Source organism: Coturnix japonica, chromosome 1, assembly GCF_054131305.1.
Source record: "Coturnix japonica strain WE chromosome 1, WE-NBRP24, whole genome shotgun sequence".
NCBI lineage: Eukaryota > Metazoa > Chordata > Aves > Galliformes > Phasianidae > Coturnix > Coturnix japonica.
Genome location: NC_140663.1, coordinates 13,726,288 through 13,748,830, shown reverse-complemented (window position 1 = coordinate 13,748,830; position 22,543 = coordinate 13,726,288). Strand labels below are relative to the sequence as shown.

Here is a 22,543-nt window from a genome sequence, read left to right as displayed (position 1 = left end):
GGAGCAAACCTGTATGGAAGCAGTGCAGGCTGTTGGTTTTTGTTCTATGGCTGTCAGTCGTTCAATTGAAAAGCCATGTGCAAAATCTTCCAGATTTGAAATGCTTCCATTGCACAGCCTCACTAACACAGCAAATCCCGCAGCAGAGCTCCCCTGCCCCTCAGCTCCGGCTGGCATGACACGGCCTGCAGAGCCCTTCCTGCACCCCTGGGGAGGAGTGATAGATAAAAACATGTGCACTCTCCAAAAGCTCCCACCTTAAGTAACTAGATTAAAATAAAACCCACAGTTAATCCAGTGCCAAACTTACATCCACCGGATGCCTCAGCACATCTAGTTATGGCACGCTGCTGGCATTTCTCTCTCTATAATTCATCCTTCTTTGACGCATGTGATTTCGTGCAGCTCCTCACCCAGCATCGACAGCTTTACTGAAGAGCTCCAGGACAGGGGGGCCCTATCACATCACTCTTGATAAACTGCTGGGCTGCAAGGAGGTCTCCTGTGGCTTTTCCCCACGGCTTTGGTGCCCTGCAGTTCTAAGGCTGATGCTTTCCTGGGAGCTTCCTCCAAAGCTGGTGCTGCTGCATGGAACGGTGCCATGGAGTTACCAAGTCCGGCACCAGGCAGTCCATGGGCACACTTCACCTCTGCAGGTGACCTGTGGGCATGGATCCTTGGCTGCACAAGGTGGGTGGTGGGAGGGGGCTGTAGATGCACAGCTACCTCTAGCAAGAGCAGACCAAATAACAGACACATCTGAACGCGATGTCAAACGATGCAATAAGAAAGACAGACCACTCTATTATTACACAAAGCATGTGTGAAGATTTTAATTGGGACATTTATGGGAAAAATCAGATGAGGACAACATGGATCATTAACACCTCAGTAATTAATACCACGTTTTGCAAAGACCGAAGTTTCAGGAGAGATGAAAGAAACATTGGGAACATACATCATTGAGACCAAGACCCGTAACACAACCAACCAAGCACAAACCAAGAGCTGACACCAGGCATGAACACTCTTCACCATTACCCTGCACATGGATATGCCCTCCAAATACAGACTTGTAAATGGAATTGATTTCAGCACCAGTGAAAGACGATGGCTTTTCTGTTACCTTACGCTGGTAACCCTATAAGTGACGTCCCACTGTAAGATGCTTTGAGGGCCCTGACCAAATTACACGCTTTTCCTGACACCAATGTGGTGAGCGGTAAAATGGCGTTTATTTGCCTGTGTAAGACTTTTATATCTACACCCCTTCTACATATGCATAACCGAGCAGGGGATGCCCTATCACATTACATCCCAAAGCCCCGCCTGCTTCACCTAATACAAAATCTCCACCTCCTTTTGCGCTTGCAAAAGGAATTGGACAGGGTTAAAACCAAGTTACAGGACTCTGAAGAACAGCGTATTCAGTCTGAGCATTGTGTTCATGACTTGAAGACTTTCCTAGATAGTAAGGAAAGAGAAGTATCAGCTTCTACACAGAAAATGCAAGACCTTCTGTTAGCAGCTTCTGGTACCAGTACTACCATAAAACAACTGGAAGAACATGTGCAACGACTTGAAATTGACAATACCAGATTGGAAGCTGCTGCTAAACAACAGACCAAGAGAACTGAAGCTCTTCAGAAGGACATGCAAGCCTCAGCCCAGTTCATGATCGCCTAGAGGACTTGATAACTGGCTTACGGACAGTACAGACAGCTGTAAATGAATTCCAACATCAGCAGATGCAGAATATGTTGGCTATGGCCTCAAAAGACTCACGCACGATGTGCGAGGAAGAACTGAAGTCGAGAGCCCACCTTGAAGATCGTCTTGCTCAACTTAGCAGGGAAAAAGCTGAGCTCTGAGAACAGGTTACTGAACTTTCTCAGCAGAAAGATTTAGAGTCTAAAAAATGCATCCAGCTGGAAGGACAAAACAAGGATTTGCAAGAAGAGCTGTCTGCTCTACATGGGAGCCATGAAAAACTGGAGAAGAGCAAATGCCAGCTGAAGGAAGAGGTGGCAAACCTCTTTGCCACCTCTTCCTTCATTTGGACATCATTTGGAGGCTAATATGGTGACTTGCAACCAAACAGAACAGTCCAAGAAGGAAATGGAAGAACGAGCCGGACAAGAAATCAGGCAAAAACTACAAGAAGTCAATTTGTTTTTGCAGATACAGGCAGCCTCCCAGGACAGGTTAGAACAAATCAGACAGTCATCATACCTCACTGAGAAACCAACTAAAGCGCAGAATTAAAGATCTCGAATTTGAGATGGACAGAATAAAAATACTCAAGACAATGTTTTTCAAAAAGAATCCATGCAGGCAGAAGTGGAAAAATACAAAGAACTGCATTGTGAAGAAATGAAAATTAGAAAAAGCCTAGCAAGTAACCTGAAAAGAACCAGTGAGAGACTAGCAGAAGCCAATGCTAAGCTCCTTGCGGAGCGCCACAGAAGCAGATCTTTAATTGTCAATGTCAACATTGTCAATGGAGGTCTTCCTGCAAGTCCAGGTCTGTATTCAACTGAACTGGGATATCCTGGCAACAATTCGGCACTAAACAGAAGTCTCAGCCTAGGTGGATGCTTCCTAGACACAGCTGGGACTGCATTATTGTCAAGACAAAAGGTTGAAGTCTACATGGGTAAAATGTAGAAGGAACTGGATGAAAAAAAAAAAAAAAAAAAAAAATCAGTAAAGAACTTGAGCAAGCCACTGCTGAACGTGAAACTGCTAGAGCTTCTCCACTGGTGTCGTGACAAGTGTGTAATTTGGTCGGGGCCGTCAAAGCACCTTACAGCAGGACGTGACTTACAGGGCTACCAGCCTAAGGTAACACTTTTCTCCCCAGACCTACAGTAACATCAAGTAAATATAAAAGATTTTAACAGTCTAGATGTTCTCTGTGGTGCTCCCTGAATTGTGCTTAACTCCACCAGACCAGCAGGTGGACACTGATCAGCACCTCCTCCCCATTCCCACTTTGGAGAAAAGAGGCTATTTTAACCTGTTCTGACAAAAAGGGATAAAAGGCATTCTTAGAAGACGCTCAGACAACAGAAAAGGACAGAATGCTCCGTGTAATCCAAGCCTACAAATCAGCTGAAAAGATCTATTCATGTCAGAGCTTTGCTACTGCCCGAAGTGGATGCAGTTTCAAAATTCTACACCCATTTAATAAGCCTCGCTCCCGCGAAGCTGTACTTCAATGAGTACCTTCTGTGTGGAAATACAGGACTTGCTTTTTGTGGGCTTGTTGTAATAAAGCTTCGTTGAAAGCACAGAGTGTCCTCAAAATGCACTCGGTTCCTAATGCAAATAACAAGTGTGCCCCGGTGGCGCAGTGGTAGGAATGCCACTTTGCAACACTGGGGCCCGGAGTTCGAATCCCCCCTGTGGCGCAAGTGGCAGAAGTGCCGCTCTGCTACACAGAGGCTCGAGTCCCGGGGGTTGGACTCGATGATCTCTAAGGTCCCTTCCAACCCACACGAGACTATTATCCTATTATTATCCTATTAACTTGGACAGGGGCATTTGGTTCTTCCTAACGCCACTCGTTTTGACACCTGGCATGATCTGAGTTTGAATTCTTATCTGGTCCACATTAAGTTAGCTGTATAATAAGGGAGCACGTATGAATTTGGGTTTTTCTGAAGCATGACAGTGTAGGCTTCTTCCCTGCATTTAACAAAAACTGAGTCAATTGAGTGAAAGATGGAAACGTGGAGATTGTTCACAAGCTCCTAGATTTGTAATTCCAGGTAACAGATGTTTCAAAGCACTGCGGAGCACAGCTTAAGAATCTAGAACATTTTAAAATAAAACTAATTAAAATAAGCACCTGTTGCTCAGCGTACAGACAAAATGCTGCTCTGAGACCCCATTCGTCCCTTTCCCAGGGTTCAGTGCACACGCATACATTTACTGCAGGAACAACACGTACCTTACCTGGAAACAGCTGTCTTCAAGTAAGACAAAAATATTTCACTTCTGCATAAAATACAAGGTTATGATTTCACACATTATTCTTTTTGTATTAAAGTTCTTGTATGTGCAACTTCTGCTACAGAACAACTCTAAGACATTCTCTTGTACACATCAGCATAAACATCATCACACACCTCAACAGCCTAGTGCCAAGTCAGCTTTTGTTTCAAAGCCGTTTCTGTGCTAACAGCGAGAGTTGGGATTAAACAGTCAACCTTCGGAGTGCTCAGATCCACCAAGAAGATGTTCCCCATTGTCTTTATTATTGTCAGGCAGCAAATTATCCAAACGTCCTTCAATGAACAAACCCAACTGCTACGTTGCTGGTTCTACCTCGTCAATATCTTCCTTCCTGGTACCCGCCTCTCGGTTTCTGCCCTGCTGCATGGTGAACACCGATGGGCCCAGCCGCAGGATCTTCCCGCTGCCCAAGCACTCATCACCTTTGTAGAACACAGCAAACTAGGAGATGAACACAGGCAGAATCTTTTTTAACAGCTGCAAACTACACAGAAAGCAATGCAGGATGCAAAAGAGCTGCTGGACAGTGAGCGCGTACATCTGTACCTGCTCTAAGCAGGTACCCCACAGTTCTCACTCCCACCATCCACCCTGGTGAGACTCCTCTCAGCTCAGTTCACTTTCCTTATACTCACTCTGTTACAAATCTCTTGGTACTCAATGTAACCCAGAGACCCTGGGGCACAAGAGCCTCTACTTTATAATGCATTGTGATGCACCCTTATATTAACACTCATCCTGATTAATCTCAATGTCTTTTCATCTATATCACTCTTGGAGCGGGTCCAAAGGAAGGCCACTAAGATGATCAGAGGGCTGGAGCACCTCTCCTATGAGGAAAGGAACTGGGCTTGTTTAGCTTGGAGAAGGCTCCAGGGAGACCTCGTTGTGGCCTTCCAATATTTGAAAGGAGCATATAAACAGGAAGGGGAACAGCTGTCTACAAAGGGTGGATAGTGATAGGACAAGGGGGAATGGTTTTAAAATGAGACAGGGGAGGCTTAGGTTAGAGATTGGGAAGAAGTTTTTCACTCAGAGCGCAGTGATGCACTAGAACAGATTGCCCAAGGAGGTTGTGGATGCCCCATCCCTGTAGGCATTCAAGGCCAGGCTGGATGTGGCTCTGGGCAGCCTTGCCTGGTGGTTGACGACCCTGCACATAGCAGGGGGTTGAAACAAGATGATCATCGTGTTCCTTTTCAACCCAGGCCATTCTATGATTCTATGATATTAGTGGTTTTGAAAGGTATCACTGCCCATTACCCCTTCTCATTACTGTTCTGGGACAATGAAACTTGCTGAATGCAGATCCTCGCTAAATGAATTCGAACATTAAAACCACATTATGCAGCCAATTACCAAACTAATGACTTTTAAAATCTGTCTCTTGAGGACAGAAATAGGTATCCTTACCACATATATAAGCAATTGCCAGAGAATGTCCAATATGTTTCTGAAACTTTTAAGTCAACCTCTCGTGATACATGGATAACGACAGACTTAAAACTGCAAAAAAAGTCTTCATAGGATAGAGGACGAAATGTGAAAATTATTTTGCTCCAGCTATGAACAGCACTGCTAGGTTTGACCGATCACTGTTTTACCTTAAAACCCCCAAAGTGAAAGAAAATCACTTCCAACAACTTACCTGTCCAGGAGTGAGAGCTCTTGCTGGCTTCACTAGCGTCACCCACACACTCCCATCCTGGTTTAGAGTCAGCACGCACGGCACTGAGGGAGAAAATCCAAACAGTTCTTAGGTTCTCTCAAAAACAGAAGCAATCATTAAGTTAAACAGATCTAAGTCAACGCGCCGCTACTGCAGAGAACCATCTCATAAGGATCCAAAATATTTCAGCTACTTCTGCAAAACGACACTGATCGCACTACCAGCATTTCACCAACAAAACAAAATATAAGAGAGAAAACAAACCCAAGTTTGATTACCCAGTGCCATCTGGTGCCGAAACCTGAAATGACACTCCATCATTTTATCTCTAACGAGCTCTGCAGGTGGTTCCTCTGCTATCCAGTGCACTCGATTTGTCCTCAACAGGTCTCTGAACAAAGCAGGGTGATCCGTTGATGGTGCCTTGAAACACAACGTTCATTTCATGGTGAGGTTATTTTTTACCAAAGAGCCTATGGCTTTTGAGACAGAAAACATGAAACTCAAAAGGAGCATCAAGCCATAACAAAATAAAGGCAAAGTGAGTAAGAAAGCAGCACTACTAGCAGTTCAACAGCTCCAGGTGGAAGGCTTAATACGCTGAAGCAAACCTTATACTCCTCAGGGCTGTCTCACTTCCTGGATATTGCCTCCAACCAATTTCTGCCTTCTTTGGGCTCAGTTTGGATGCTTACTGCTCTCCTTACACCTCTTCAGGAAGATGCTACTTCCCTGCCCTTCCATTTCTCATTATAAAGCAATCCCATTATGGCAAACAGAACCAGGAAAACAAAAGTTATGAACTATTTCTGAATATACCCACATTACACAACTGATTTAATGCACCACCTTCCTACCTGTGCTAGCTTATTTCATGGCACTATCTCCTGTTACTACACTGCAGCATAGATACGCAGATTTCCAGCTACGTAGATTTGTTTCACACTTGCATTAATTCTAAAAGTAACAAGTGTATTTCTAGTGCTACAATGAAAAAAATCATTCATTTGTCAAAAAAATAACAATCCTCCAGATAATTTATATTTACAATCCAGGCTGTGCTATGGTTCAGATATTCAGTATCTCATTTCTGGAGATGGACAACCCTCAGAACTGGGAGATTACATTCATTTTTCCCCAGGCACATAAATAAGTAGCAACACACCATGATAATCTCGTCAATATCAGAGTAACAGCTTTCAGAACAGCGAGAACACTGACAAAGCAGGAAAGCTGCAGAACTCCATCCATCTCCTAAGTTAGTCATTAGGACCTCAGTGATTCACAGCATTATATTCTGCCTCAGCTTTCAAGATGACGAAGCTGTATTCATGGTTAGTACTTCCTTTACTAGAAAAAGAAAGCAGCAGAACATAGTAAACCAAGAGAATACACATTTTGTGCACTGTGCCATAACAACACAATAAACTCTTACGTGTTAGAAGAAAGAAGAGAGCTCAGCAGACTGGCTGATTCATTTCAGCATTTGCCATTTGTCTGGGAAAATCTCACTGCCAAAATCTGAACCAATTCTCTGCTCACCAAAAGCCAGTTTGGACAAGACGGCCCAAAGCTGCTAATGCTGCACTAGCTGCTGCTTGTCTCCTCCAGTAGGAAAGCCAAGAATTCTGACCAAGTGAGGATCGCATTCCACACAGCAGAAGTCACGGAATGCTTGCGTTAGTCATTCACAACAGTGTTAATTAACTCACCACAAAGATATCTCCAGTGCTGACATCTTTATCTACAACAAACCACGCATCCTGCTGGCCTGCCAATCTTGCCCTCTGGCCTATTGTGTACAGGAACCAACCTAAAGAAATATGAAAATGTAACATTCTTAGCATCCTTTAACTTTAAAAACAACAAAACCCTACATATATCAGAAGTGTTTCCCCAAAGCTTTATCGCTAAACAAGGAATAACAACCCAAACCACCTCAGACAGGTTTGCCAATTACAAATTAAGCCAGCACCATCTTGAACATTTGCATCCATACCTGAAGCACATGATTTCAAACTGATCTGTTCCCACTGCGGTATTTTTAGGAGGCATAAAAGACAAAGAGTTTTCTCTTTCTGTTACACTTGGTGGTTTTGCCACCACTCAGCTTTACCAGCTCCCCCTGCTATTTTCTGTCCCAGGAGAACATCCTACTTCCATATGCAGTCCAGGACAGGAGCTTAGTTCTGGCAGCCAGAACCACCAAGTGAGCAAAGTACACCAAAGCAGGTGCACAGCAGGGCTGTACTGTCCCTGCTCACTGCAGGGAGCTGCACTACACTGCCTTCAGAGGTCCCTTTCAACACCAAGGATTCTATTATTCTGTGACATCACCAAATGTGGAAAATACATCCCTGAGGTGCAGATTTTTTCTGCAAAATTTAGATACTAAAGAATTTGGAACTGAAAAACTCTCATTTTTAAAAGAACTATGCAAAAAACAGCCCCTTGGTATTGTCACCAAGTGCCAACAGGGTAATTCTGATAGAAGTATCAGTTACTTTCCTGCAACACAGAACTACATCAAATAATCAGCTGCAGTTCAAGGCTCTGCATTCTGTGCAATGCAAGTTTTCCAGGAGTTATTAGAGTATTCCAATCAGAAAGAATCTACAGCCTGGTTTGGAATTCCCCAAGATCTGTCCCTATAGCCATAAGCAATATTGCTCCATTTATCTAAAAGCAGTCATTAGGGTGTCAGCCAATTACCTCTGTGTTTTCCCATCACCTTCTTATCTTCAATGGAAACAAAGTTACCTGGCCGAGGTTCTAAATACTGCCAAAGAAGAGATTTAAGTCACAAGAAGGCTCCAAAAAAACCTCAAGCTCTGCTGCTACATTCTCCTAGAGTCAAAAAACAGCTTTTCAACACATCATCTCTACCAGCGCAGCTCACTGTCTCTTTGCTGATTCTGCCTGAGGGAGAAGCAGGAGGACTAGTCACCAGCAGCAGTGACCACTTGTGCTTCACTCCCCTCCCGATCATTTGTGTCACAGAATAGCAGGGCTCAGCCATGTGCCCCGCTCATATCCCAGCCACCCATCAGAGCCTGCCTGTGACTTGATGCTCCAGACTGTGCACAGGTGGAGGAGCAAGATGTTTGGTACAGGCTGCTGGCATCAGCTTCTCAGGAACTCAGAGGGAGGTGAGCCATCACCCCTGAGCAGCAGCCAGGAGCTGTCTGAGATGCTGCCACAGACAGAACCAGAACATAACATGGACATGACCACAGAGCTCACATCACTCACCTCAAGAAGGAACTTTTCAAAGTTTCTTTCACCAATAAAGCAGATTCCCATGCTCTGAAAAGGAAACATGATACTGAATCCATATAAAAGCAGAGAAATACAATGAAGAAAATACCTATTACATATCTGTGCCAGATGGATTTTTTTCCTTAGGCACTGAAAACTATCAGGGGATCCCATGAAATGAGCAAATCCACAACATCTTCTCCAATATCTGTAAACTACCCCTACATGGCATCAGTGGGAGCCAGGAACGCAATAGAGAAATAAATACTGAACATATGTTCAGTAAAGACATGCATTAACAATGGTGATCGCACTGTGTGTAGATTACAATCAGAAGTCTCTTTCAAATTAACATACAGAAGTGCCATATTATACAGTCACAGACTTGTAATGAAGAAAAGCTTCCCCAAACAACCAGGCCTTCCTTTTCCTTGCAGTTACTTCCTACATTCTTCAGACAAAACATTTATGGTGGATGAATACACTGAAAGCAGTCAAGGCTGTATCAGCCTGACCCAGCCTGTGTGAAAACATATCCAGACCCACTGACACTGATGAAAGCTACGGAGAGTAAAGACCAAGGCTTCTCATCTGCTGCAACAAAGAACGCTTTCCTTAGAGCCTCCTATATCACATTCATGCTTATCTTGGCTCTTCTGAGACACAGTGGCAAATAAATTACCTGCAAACTAAAATACAGAACTAACCACGAGCATATGAAGTGCCTGAAAGCGGGCAGACAACAATGAAACCAGTTCTCAACCTATTCTGTCATGGAAACAGCTGATTTGTCAGAGATTAAGGCTCAAAAAGATGAGAAAGTCCACATTAGAGAGAAATACAAATCAAAAGAGCTTAAGTGTTACCATGCCTCTTTTTTCTTTAGCACGTGATGAAGGCCATGTTCTGATGCTATCTTCCTTACGAAGCTTTTTGTTAAATCCCCCAAAGGAAAAATGGTTTTCCTCAAAGCATCCTGCGAGATCTGACTCAGGAAGAAGGTCTGGTCTTTGAAGAGGTCGGCGCCTTGAAGGAGTTTGACAGCTGCAAAGTATGGAACACAAAACAATCAACGTATGTGCTGCCTTTAATGGTTGAACTTCCTTCAGCATTTTGTTCAACCATCAGTGTTTCAGTTTCAAACACAAGCAAAAGGTGCACAAAATGTAATTGAGAATGTTTACTTTCTCACCACTGAAAAGATATAGAAACATTTGTATGCCCCATCTATATTCTACTGGAAGTTTCACTGCCAAGAACATTAACGATATGAAAGATGAAGACGGTGTTCACATTTCATTTGAAAGACATTCACATTTATTTGAAAGACAGAATGAATATTCAAACATTCTAGAGCACACTGTTAATTAAAAACATGTTTTTCACTGAAACCACATTGCCATACATCAGCGACTTGAACAACCAGCAGTTATTCCCACTGGACAACCTCAGGAGAGATGTAAAAGCCAAGGCAGCTTCAATATGCCAACATTACTGTGGCAAGAGTGGTAGTTTGCATTTTTCTTTCCCTTTGGGTATATTGCATTTCTCATTATACACCAGTTTCATCTGAGTTACTTTATTGGTACTGGCCCGGTATCATCCAACCTGCAATAGTGCCATGCAGAGCCATACCCAAAGCAGCAGTAACTAAGCAAGCTCACATACTAATAGAACAGAACCACTGCTGATTACATGTGGCCTGAGAGTGAAGAGCAAAGCCTGCTGCTGCTATATTCCCTTGGCTGATCTCTGAATCACAGCTTTAAAGAGCAATCACTGCAATGTAAACTATAGTTTAAATGTCTTTCGTACCCAAGATGAGATACAAAACCACTTACTGTTTCTAACTTCAAAACGGTTTCTGAACAGCTCTCGGGGTCTTTTCACATATTTATGCTGGAAAACCTCCTCATCCTCCAGCGAAGTTCTAGCGTAATGCCCAGTAGCAATTGCATCTGCTCCTATTGAGGCATAAAAAAAGCAACACAGAGACACATACTCGAAACTTATCATTTAAAACAGGCTTACGAACACCTGTGAAAACAAAGCAGAAAGTAACGAAGAAAGAAAACCTATGAAGTCTCACACTGACAGTAATCACACTCCTGCTGTTTAACTAACAGGCTATTTGGTGGCAGGCTGAAAGCCATGTTTTTGTTCTTCGGGGACCATCCTAAGAATACAAGACATAATAATGGTTTAATTTATCAGTAAACTCAAAACCAAACACTTCACAAGCATTGAAACGCTGCCACAGAGATTCCCATTCCAATTTTTCCCTTCCATTCCAAGACTGCACCACTTGAGCATCTCCGCAGCACACACTGAGAACCGACACACTTGGAAGCTCCTTACCGAGGTTATCCATGGCATAATGGAGGAAGTGGTTGAATTTGATGTGCTTGTTACACACTATGTCGGGGTTAGGAGTCCTTCCCAGTTCATATTCCTTTAAGAGGTCACTGTAAAATATTCACACTTATATTAGTACTAATAACACAGAGTAACACTCGACGAGTCTGGATGATCAGCTGTGAAAACCTGAGATCCACCTGAACACCTCGTTCCAGTACTCCTTCACGTAGGACACCTGGTGGAAGGGGATGTCCAGCTTCTGGCACACCCGGTACGCGTCCTCGCAGTCCCTGTCCACGGAGCAGGCGCCCTGCTCGTCCAGCGGGTCCCAGTTCTTCATGAAGACGCCCGTCACCTGGTACCCTGCCGAAGGAAGGAGAGGTTGGGGGCGCAATGACAGTCCAGCACAGCGGCGCTTCGGGCCCCTCCATGGGCTCGTTCCCCGCCCGCACCTCGGCGCCGCAGCAGCAGCGCGGCCACAGCGCTGTCCACGCCGCCCGACACGGCGCAGGCCACGCGGCGCCCCGCAGCCAGCATCGCCCCCAGCGGCACCGAACAGCCCGACCGCCCCTTCCGCCGTTAGAGGAAGGGGCTGGGCCTGTCCTGCACCGCGCCTTAAAGGAACACGAACGGCTAAAACGTAATTCTGGATAAACTTTAATAATACATTAAGCATAGGAGAAACATCTGATCCACAACGACAGTTTTCTTGTTATAATAACTATGGGCTAATGCTGTGTGCGTTTTAATTTCAATGTATAGCCCTGTAGTCTTCATGTCATAGGAAACTAGGATTCAATTCATGCTGGAAGAGAGAAAGCTCAAGTTAAACCTCCATATACGCCAAGGCCAAACCACCCAGCAATAACGTGCTGCCTTCCTTTGAAAGCTGCAGTCATCCCACTACTATACAGTGTGTATTCAACCAGCATTCACATTAAAGAGTCCCCTGACTTCAAATTGTGTTAAAAACCAGCTTCATCTGCATTTACCAGCCGCCTTACCCACGCGTTCACATTTGCTAGTGAAACACTGACTGGTCTGCCTGAAGCCTGTAGCAAAAGGTTCATATTTTGCACAACAACTTGTTAAACAACCATTTTAAAGTACATCTTCATTGCACAGAGGGGATAAGGAGGAAAAGGGCACCTGTCAGAAACTAAAAACGGCTTCCAATACTGAGATTATTCCTTTCTGGCTTAGGCCAACAGGGTTTAAATACACTGTTGGGTTTTATCTGTGAGAAGGACCCCATGATTTGACTGGATCAGGACCATGAGAAACACAGCAGCAATAGAGCAGTGAAGAGTCCCATCAGAGCAACTGAGATTTGGTTGTCATCTTTGGAAGTCTCCTTCCATAGCCTCCCCATCTTCATTGTATGAATGCCTCTATTTCAAATACACTAAAATACTTCCGTCGTGCATCTATATCCATCTTCGTGCAGCTGTGTGAGGGAGGAGCAGGATTGGAACGCTTGCAAACTTCATCACATCTGTGAACTTCCCAGTCAAGATCAAAACTTCAGCAGAGGGGAATCCAAGTTCTCTTTGTTAATGTCAGGACTCAGAGTGATCAGAGGAGAGCTCAGGTCAATTAACTGCAAGGAAAAATGGTTATTATTTAGCTGTTATACAGAATTAGTAGCAACAAGCTGTTAACATAGTTTTCTTGATTGCTTTTTAGGTCTAGGATTCCTGTTACCATCCAAAGGACAGATATAAGCACCACACAAGTGTCAGGTTCAGAGCTTTAAAGATCCAGCTTACTCTGAGACAAGCATAAGCTTCCCACAGGGTGGATGTTGCCCACGTTCACCTTAGAAGCCTTAAGGGCTTCTTTTAGCTTTCACTACTATGTATATTCAAGTGACAGCATAATCCAGGCACAGCAAAGCAGTTCAGAACTGCTCTGGACATGCCCCCAAAGTCAGATTTCTGTGATCCCCTTCTGTGTTACTTCAAAAGGTCTGATATCAAATTGATCCCAAGTACGCCTGATGACAATAACTACGTTCTCATAGTTACCACCACTCATCTGAAAGCATCTGGAGGGGTCCACCTTCAAGCTGCTAGTGTACAAAAAGAAAAACACTTGCTCAGAAATGCTGGTCGGATTTAGACTGGGTTCCAACATATATTATTCAGCTAAGGAAGGATTTAGGAGAGGGGCTGAACAAGAGAGTCAGTGTGCCTGCCCTGCAGAGGACAGCATTCACTTCCTGCTTCAGGAACAGTTTAAGGCCTGAAGTGATTTTTAAGGAATGAAGTTCTCATTCTCCAACCTCCTCCTGTTCGCTCAGCTCCAGTTAGTGCACGTGGATGTTAAACTCTGTGCTCTCCTTAACAGCACATCGCTATGTAGTACTATGAACATACTGAGCTGCTATTACAGCTTATAGGCTACCATGAAGCTGTCTGCAGACAGCCATATAGAGTCATAGAATTATCCAGGTTGGAAAAGACCTTGAAGATCATCAAGTCCAACCACAGCTTAACCATAGTACCCTAAATATCAGCCACCTGACATTTTTGTGCTAGTATAATATGCGTCACTCCCTTCACATCCCACCCCCAACACTGAAATCTAACTTACCTTTATCTGCTCTGAGAACACAGGCTTCAGAGGAACAACCTTATTCACTTCAGGGGTATTGGAAAGGTCAATGAGAGGTCTGCTCCCACATTCCAAAGGTTGTGAGAAACAGCTTTCTGCTCCAATATCTACCAGTAATACCTTAAAAAGAAAAAAATGTTAGTGCTATACTAAGTAATTCTAGAACAGTCTTTCATGTCTGCCAGGAGATCAGCTAATGTGGGACAAAATGATGCAGTAACGTTGAGTAATTCACCTGCAGTTTCATCTACACCTGGATTTCTGTATATCTACAGCACTTGGGCAGCTTAAGGGCTGAACTGGTTGTTCTGAAAGCTTTCTCCTTAATGGCTGTTGTGTGCCAGCTTTCAAAAGGAAGCCAGTAGATCCACGGGGAAGAGGGGAAACATTGAGTAGATTAAGGATGTGACAGTTAACTCACTTCTCTGCCAGGTGAGATCCGGGATTTAATCCTTAAGCACTGTACATAGACTTGCATTGCTGCTTGGCAACTCAATTCCTCTAAAACAGTGCATTTTTTTTTCCCTAAAAGGCCACATGGTTGTGAGAGGAATTGCCCTTGATAATGCTTTCCTAACTGAATCCACAAGAATTCTGCAGCGCTTACCTAGAAGTGAAAGTTCAATATGAAATCTGCAAGTCTGACCATTCAGCTTTGATAGAGGAATGAACAGTGGGAGCACAGGGCAGGTGGTCATTGCTATAAACGGGCACTAGGGGGTGATGCATAGAGCTAATCTATTTTAACTACACAAACTGAACTGCTTTCTTTACTTTCAGTTTGACTTCATTTATTTTCATGTAGTTGGTTCTGTACAAATATGGATTCTCTTCTCTTACCTCCTTAGTTTGTCTCTCCTCAGCCAGCTCATTTTTTACTTCAGCCTCTTTTAATTTGTCTTCTATTATTTCTGTCACAGCTTTTTCTGGTGAGAAGTCAAGCATAAGAGGCATCACAGGAGGAAGAGATAGATCATCTTCTGATGACCGTGTCTCTTTTACCTGTTCAGAACTAGGAAGAAGAACACAAGCAGTGAGCACTTCAATCAGCAGCAACTATTGCAGACAGGTAAGACAAAGTCAGTCAAAACGTTGCACCAAAACCCTGTGCCCTAACTTCATTTTCTCCTTATTTTCTTTATCCTAAGTTTAGGACTTGATGTGTTTCAGATCCAAAAGCATTGTGACTTCCTGAAAAATACGAAACAATTAATGCTCTAATTTTTAGCCTACATATGCAATGAAATCAGGTAACGGCTTTAGATTTCATCCCATAAAATGCCCATATTGACAAATACATTCTGCCTAAGCTTCACACATGGGTTTCTTTTTTTATAAGGAATTATAATCTAATCCACATCATAAAGTAATTTTAGAGACAGTGGGTTGGTTTCACTCAGAGAAAAGACTATTTGGGGCATTTAGGCTAAGTAACATAACAGAAGATATTCACTAGCAATGCGTAATTCATACTTTAAGTTTTCATCTCACCAGCCCTGAATGAATCCTGTATATGCACATGTGAGAAGACGCAGGACTGTGACATGAAGGCAGCAACATTATCCTTGCAGAAATTAGATGGGTGCGTAGCAGTAGCGTAGAACTCTCTCCCTTTGTACAAGCCATTGTTTCAAATGAAAGATAAAACTTTTTGAGGTGGTTTAAGTTGCTCAGTAGCTCAACTAATTCAGGTAGCTTCCTAGGAGATTAGAGTTCTTTAATGTTAATATTGGCTGATCTTAAGGCTGACTGTATTTTACTAATTGCAAGATATATACACCTACATCAGGCCTATACTGTATCGAAACGTTCATATGTTCTACTCTAAAGGTTTGGAAAAGATCCTTGAAAATTGGAAGCCACTGTATTTCATTTAGAAGCAATTTAGCTACTACACTGATTTCATTTCTCCATTTCACTGGAGAGCAGGGGTGGGTGTTCCTCCTTACCCAGCTGGGAGAGTCTTTCTGGTAGAAAAGCTGGAACTTTGGCGAACAGATTCAATGCGTGGAGAAAATGCTGTTCTTGGTGTGGTTTTAGGAGTTGCTGCTGGAAATCCTGAGATACGACGGACAGGTGTAGGTAAGGCAGAGCGTTTCAAGCTGGAAGGAGTCATGGAGACAGGCCTCTCATGAGGAATCTGAAATATCCCGTCTTCTGAAGCTTTCAGGGGTGTGCTGACTGCCATGGCACTGAGGTACAAAAACAAGCCAAAAGTTCTTAGAAAGTTTATTCAGTTTTATGAGATAATAGGAATCAGTTAACCTTTGGTCAGTAACTGAAAGGCGATCATCAAGAAGTCAATAGCTATAGGGTTTTACTTCAAAAATAAATGTTAAGAATAACTCTAGTTAAGCCCTACAAAGGTGATCCTCCTTCTGAAGTGTTCTGGATGTAGCTCCCACCCCCACCCCAAATCAGTTCAGAAGTTATTAACACAGCCTGACCTGGAGGTTCTTAAGGGACTAGAGAAGCTTGCCTTTAAAGTTAGAGCTTTTGGAGACTGTTGCTACAAGTACCCATGTTACATTCCACGAAGTACATTCCATTTGGTCCTACCTTCCAACTTTGCCACAAAATGTTAATCCAAGAGATGGTGTTGCTTTTGTTGATGACTTGTTTGGTGTTATATCTAAAGAGAAATGCCTTGTTAATAGTTATCCACATTCATATTCAGTTTTCAGAACTACAGATACCTTTCAATTAGAACACTTGTTCCTATCAGGTGGTAGACAGAAGCATGTTGAAAGACAGCAAGCACTCAATAAACATTTGATTTTGTAAGTCAAATCAGCAGAAGATAGGCTACATAAAGCATATACTTACCTCCAGCTTTCACTGGAACTTGAGTTTGACCTGTAGGAACTGACGGAAGTCGAGCCTTGGGCTTTGGGCACAGGTTTCCTTTAGTTGTACTTCCATCTTTATTTTGGTGACTTGGCTTCTGCAGACTGGGGAGAGACCTCAGCCTCTGAATTCCACTGCCTTCAGGCTCAGATGGCACTGTTAGTGCAGAAGCTGAAGATTTAGCCAAGTTTTGTGCACTAGGTATTTTGGGAGTACTAGCTGATCTCGTTTGCTTGCTGGATCTTTCAGTACTGACAGCCTGCAGAGATGACACTCTGGTTGGTCTGGCCAGAGATAGTCTGTTTGTAGTAGATGAAGGTTTAGAGCCACTCACACCAGCTTTTGAAGTTGCATTCGATTTCCCTGAAACAGAAAGCTAAGTTTCATTTCTGAATCACTGTTTACTGCTAAGTATGATTAATCAAAATAATTAACCTTGCACAGAACATCATTTTACAGCATTTAAATTAATTAGGAAACAACTTAAGTCTGAGATGAAAACCTACTCCCTAAACACTCAAGCAATGATGTCAGCTTTAGAAATCCTCCTCACCAACTATCTGAACTATAAATTAATGCAGTTAAGTACAAGAATATTCTTCAAGGAATGCTAAAACAGCTTGCAATCTAAGTTACATTTTCAGCATGTTCGCCCACCAGAGTTGGGATGGTTCCCTTAAACGAGCACTGAGTGGAAAATATTTAAGTTACACCAATTAACACCACAGGCTGAACTGCACCATAAGAGCTTTTCTTGGTTGCAAGTATGGTTTTTACTTGTAGTCTGTCTATTATTTTCAATAATAGGACAAATCTTGACAGCTTACACTTCCTATTATATAAAAATTCTTACTAAGCCTTAACTTCTGATAGAAACCTTATTAATCTGCCCAGAAACAAAGTATACAATAAGAATTTGCCATAGGTTGGAATCTTGTTTTAGCTAACAGACCTGTAGTATTTATATCTGCTAAGTGTTTTTAGGATGCTTTTTTTTTCACTAAAGCATTCAGATCCGTGGGACAAGAACTGCTTATCTACTTTAAAACTGATTTATAGGACAAACCTTTATTAAGAGCACTTACCATTTTTTGCTATGGGAGAAATGGGTAGACTTGAGTTCAGACTTGAGCTCGCACTGGAAACTGATGATGAAGATGATGAAGTGCTTTTCCTTGCGAGACCACTGGCAACACCAGGAAGTTTCAGATGTGTTTTTTTTAAACCAGGCTGAGTCACAGAACATGGACAAAAGTGGTATTTAGTATGTTACTTTGCTATGTTTCTGCTTGGCATTACAGTCATGTGTGACTGTTTGAGAAATTCCTTTTCCTTGAGTTACAGGTTAGAAAACAGTATCCCTTGGAAATGGTTAACTATATCTGGGTATCGTACAGAACTGAAATAGGAGTTCTCTGAAGTAGGCTGTTACTTTTATTCCTGTCACAAACCTGAGTATAAACTTAAAACAATCTCCTTTATCTTATTTTCATATTAGGATTATACGAGACTCTGAGAAAGATATATCTTACATCAGAAACTTTTCAAGGGTGGGCAGTGATAGAACAAGGGGGAATGGCCTTAACCTGAGACAGGTGAGGTTTGGGCTGGATATTAGGAGGAAGTTTTTCCACACAGAGGGTGCTGACACTCTGGAACAGGTTGCCCAAGGAGGCTGTGGATGCCTCACCCCTGAAGGCATTCAAGGCCAGGCTGGATGTGGCTCTGTGTAGCCTGGTCTGGTAGTTGGTGGCCCTGCATATAGTTGGGGGGAAAGGGGAGGGGTTTGAAACCCCTCATTGTGGTCCTTTTCAACCCAGGCCATTCTATAATTCTATGAATTAAATAGATACCACAACACTGTGTTACTTTTCAGGACTATAGGGCTATGCAGATGTGTGAGGTTGGACAGTTAGCTTCAGGTAAAACTGTTATCCTGTTTAGTTGTTAGTATGCTACTGCCACCTTCAGAAAGACAAGCTAGATGACAACCAATCCCCATGAGTGCAAACATGCCAAACCAAACACCAGGTACCACTGGCCTCTCAGTCTCCTGCTGCGTACCTCATGCCTTCTTCCTATACCACCTGCACCATTCTCAAGGAAACTACAGCAGTACACTGAAAACAAGCATAAAGTAGTACTGCAGCAGAGTTTTGCAGAGCTAAGTAGGTGCCTATAACTCCAAAACAACTTAATCTATGTTTATGCGTGTTATGGCAGCCTTCTTCCTATGGTATTTGTTTGTTACCTAGACTTGCCACTCACATACCTGCAACTAAGAAAACATTAAAGATCACAAGGATTGTTGTCATGTTAAGAATGCTCGTCATTACCTTATTTGGTGCAGGAAGGACTTTTTTGTCCTGCACCGAGGAACTGCCACTGAATGAAGACTCAAAGACATCTGAAGCAGCACTTGATTTATCCGAGATTAGATCTTCAGATGATCCCACGTTGGTAGAGTCTCTTTTTGTAGAAATACTCGCCTGTTTCCCTGGTTTGGCCTGCAAATTTCAATGCAACATTTTAAAAGCTATTTTCCTGTATACCATGTTAAAGCTTTTGTTCACGCTGAGTTTGTTAAGAAACTGAGCCAGTAGTCAGTGAAGAAGCTTTTAAATCCAGTCATGCCCTTAATTTCTAGGTCAATATAGTTGACTATACTATGAGATCTCCATTTAATGCACACTCTTCTGCTTTACTCTGAACTTGCAACAGATGAGCCACTACAATAGCAGAGTACATCATCTGAAGTGCCTATTTAGACTGCTGGTGGAGTACAATTTCGCTGTGAAAGCATTAAGTCTGTTATTTTTCTTAGAGCACCGGAAAAAAAAAACCATGAAATTGTCCATTTTCTACCAGGGAGTGATCACAAAAAGCCAATATCCCACTTTCAATAAGATCTGGATTACATAATGGAGTCTAAAATTATACAGTATAGAATAATAAAATCTCAGAGATGTTCTAGAGGCTGGATTTGTAAGCACAAAGGCCACTAACAAACAGCTGTTTCCTTGCAACAAATGATCTTTTAAGGAAAGGTTTAAGGAAAACAGAGATACACAGAGCATGTACCTTTTCTATTGTCAACGTACTGCTTTTCCCAATAGCAGACGAAAGCTTTGGCATTAGCAGTTTGCCAGTTGCTTTCTTGGCTTTTTCCTTAGTTTTCTGGTCCTGTGGCAGAGGCAAACTGATGAGTTCTGCAGGAGTCGACTCGATTTTAACAGGGCTTCTGTCTGCAGGAACGTGAAGAATGTGTGTCTCGTCAGCTGACAGAAGTTTATCTGACTCCTTCTGAAAGGAAGGCAGCAACACGCAGGCAGGGTTAACTCCCACACAGTACGTCTCCCTCTTAACAGCCCGGGGACTTCTCTCTATGTGGCAGCTTTGCAGTATTTTCATTTTTGAGTTCAGATCCTCCACAAATTGTTCATTAATCTCATCTCCATTTTCTTCTGACTGGCTTATTTTATTCTCTTTATTCTTACTGCTGCTTTCTATCCGCAGCGCTAACAAATGAGCTTCCTTGAAGATCTCCACAAACTTATCTCCTGTAAGTGGGCTCCACATCAGTTTATCATCAGAAGTGGGCGCCCTCTTTTCCTCAGCACTTTTCGCTTCAACATTGACAGCGATACATTTTTCTTTGTGTCCCTGAGATCCAATAAAGACTTCATCCTCACTTCCGCTGTGAAGAAAAATAAGTCAGTCAGAAGCTTTATCTGCATTTTATAAGGTGTATTTATTTACCTGCTCATTTTGACATACCTTGCTGGAGAGAGTGAAAGATCAAAATCAAACTTCTCATCAGCCAGAAGAGGAAACTCTGAAACTACAACAACTCCATTAGGATTTTGTCACAGTAGATTGGCAATAAAAATGGCTACATTATGTTTTCATAACTTGGTGAATCTGAGACCAGACATAACATTTAGTTGTCAGGTTAGAAAAGCTGATTTCTTTGACCTTAAGCATGCTTTTATTATTCTAACTGTGCAGCTGTACAATCAGGACTGTGATAGATACCCAAATACCATGAAAGACCTAAACAGTAAATTCTAAACATCCCTAACAGAAACAGGGAATCTGAGGTGGGAAAAGGTTAAAAGATTATCAGCAGCCTCAAGGCAGAAGTGAGACTGTGTAAGCAAGAACTGTGTGAATGGCAGTGATCTTAACAGTCATTTCCTATGCTATTCATTCCTATTGGCAATAGGTGAACAGTTGGACTGGATAATCTTTTAGGTCTTTCCCAACCTTGGTGACTCTATGATTCCTTTCTAGTTGATGCCAGCACAGGACATTATCAACAGTTCATGAAATAAATTAGCTTTCCTCTTAACCAACACATGCAGTAAATATTAACTGAATCAGCAGCAAGTAAGGAAAAGAGAGATGCTCAGGTTAGATATGCAGGATGAACTCATGTCATCACCTGCATTAACACCAGAGCTCCACAACATCTTAAAGACACCCAACCATGAGTCTGGTAACAGCTTCCCACCCAAAGAAAAGTACATAGAACAGGATACACAGCAGATGAGAGAGGTCCAGCAGTCTGAACGGTCTCTGCTTTCAATGACGGACACACCACACAGCACCTTGTCCACCTACCATCCATGTAAGCACCCAGTTTCTCTCCCAGCACACGCCCGAGGCGATGCAATGCCATTTCTCTTCCCTCCTCCACAGCCTCTGGAAACAGAGTGACGCAGTAAGTCTAAAACACAGCGATTAGCTCAGATTTTTGGTCACTACCAGGCAGAAAGGAGAGAAAGGCTCCACCTGCAGAGCCCTATGAGCGGTGTTCAGTGTCAGCCACACAAACGTGCTGTGAAAGGGATCTCTACGTGAGCTCTTAAGGCACCGAGCCCAGCCTAACTCAGAGCCCGGCACACTCCCCTCTATCACCACACGCCCCGAGCCCCACCCCGGCAGGTTAATACTCTCGCTCTGCCTGAGGAGCTCCCACAGCCCCAAGCGCCTCTCCTCAGCCGCACGTACCGAACGGCCCCATAGGCCGCAGTCCCACTCACCTCTATGGAGCCGCCAAGCGTGAGGAGCCCCTCGTAGCCGGCTGCGCGTTTGAAATGGCGCCTCGTCACGTAACGCGTGACGCTGGCTCTCATTGGCGGGTTCGAACGATACTCCTTCCCTGCGGGGCGTTGTGGGGTTTGTAGTCGGGCCGGCGCTTCACAACGGCCGCCAGGGCCTGAGAGGGAGAACTATCACTGAGTCACACAATGAGCCGGGTTGGAAAACCTCAAGGATCACAGAGTTCCAACCCCCCTGCCTGGCAGGGCCACCAAACATACACATTTACTAGATCAGGTTGCCCAGGGTCCCATCCAACCTGGGCTTGAACACCTCCAAGGATGGGGCATCCACAACCTCCCTGGGCAGCCTGTTCCAGCACCTCACCACTCCCCTAGTAAAGAACTGACATCCAACCTAAATCTACCCTCTTTCAACTTAAATCCATTTCCATCACAAACCCAACTAATCATATAATGTATAACTGTGGAGAGCTTCTGCGTTGGCACAGTGTCTCATTAATTAAGGCTCCGAGTGGCTTAGGCAGCTTAGTTATTAACCATAAGTATCCAAATTGTTTTGTGCTGATATACTAGCTGCCTACTGAATACGATTGTGTCATAAAAATAATCAGGTTTTTAAAGACACCTATTTTTATATAAGAATATCTGACTATTAGTGTGCATTTAAGTGATGGCGGCTTGAAATTTCATTCCAGGCAAGTGAAACCCA

The 22,543-nt window shown here is 43.2% G+C and overlaps 2 protein-coding genes and 1 pseudogene across 14 annotated transcripts; 1 reads left to right on the top strand and 2 right to left on the bottom strand.

Annotated features, from left to right (window-relative positions):
• Positions 1 to 805: 805 nt before the first annotated feature.
• On the bottom strand, positions 806 to 11,981 carry TRMU (tRNA mitochondrial 2-thiouridylase). Of its 11 annotated transcripts, none has more exons than XM_015851855.3 (11): positions 11,758 to 11,926; positions 11,503 to 11,668; positions 11,306 to 11,412; positions 10,789 to 10,911; positions 9,819 to 9,991; positions 8,942 to 8,995; positions 8,402 to 8,468; positions 7,402 to 7,502; positions 5,968 to 6,112; positions 5,669 to 5,751; positions 806 to 4,461 (listed from the first exon to the last, which is right to left on the bottom strand). In XM_015851855.3, the coding sequence occupies exons 1-11, from the start codon at positions 11,840 to 11,842 to the stop codon at positions 4,315 to 4,317; spliced, it is 1,251 nt and encodes a 416-aa protein (XP_015707341.2). In that variant the 5' UTR covers positions 11,843 to 11,926; the 3' UTR covers positions 806 to 4,314. The 11 variants fall into 11 exon arrangements, 4 of the variants coding, with proteins under 4 accessions (XP_015707341.2, XP_085368943.1, XP_085369148.1 ...); XR_014933271.1 differs by having other exon boundaries at positions 3,745 to 4,461; positions 9,814 to 9,991; positions 11,758 to 11,940; XR_014933261.1 differs by having other exon boundaries at positions 10,789 to 10,984; positions 11,503 to 11,981.
• Positions 2,080 to 2,771, top strand: LOC146762292 (ankyrin repeat domain-containing protein 26-like; annotated as a pseudogene).
• GTSE1 (G2 and S-phase expressed 1) lies at positions 11,947 to 21,834 on the bottom strand. Of its 3 annotated transcripts, none has more exons than XM_015851841.3 (12): positions 21,563 to 21,834; positions 21,392 to 21,472; positions 20,546 to 20,609; positions 19,850 to 20,465; positions 19,105 to 19,275; positions 17,854 to 17,998; positions 16,748 to 17,131; positions 16,481 to 16,553; positions 15,871 to 16,113; positions 14,762 to 14,933; positions 13,901 to 14,041; positions 11,947 to 12,905 (listed from the first exon to the last, which is right to left on the bottom strand). In XM_015851841.3, the coding sequence occupies exons 2-12, from the start codon at positions 21,447 to 21,449 to the stop codon at positions 12,822 to 12,824; spliced, it is 2,151 nt and encodes a 716-aa protein (XP_015707327.2). In that variant the 5' UTR covers positions 21,450 to 21,472; positions 21,563 to 21,834; the 3' UTR covers positions 11,947 to 12,821. The 3 variants fall into 3 exon arrangements, with proteins under 3 accessions (XP_015707327.2, XP_085368870.1, XP_015707315.2); XM_085512744.1 differs by having other exon boundaries at positions 11,947 to 13,376; positions 21,782 to 21,834; XM_015851829.2 differs by having other exon boundaries at positions 21,782 to 21,834.
• Between the last annotated feature and the right edge of the window lie 709 nt (positions 21,835 to 22,543).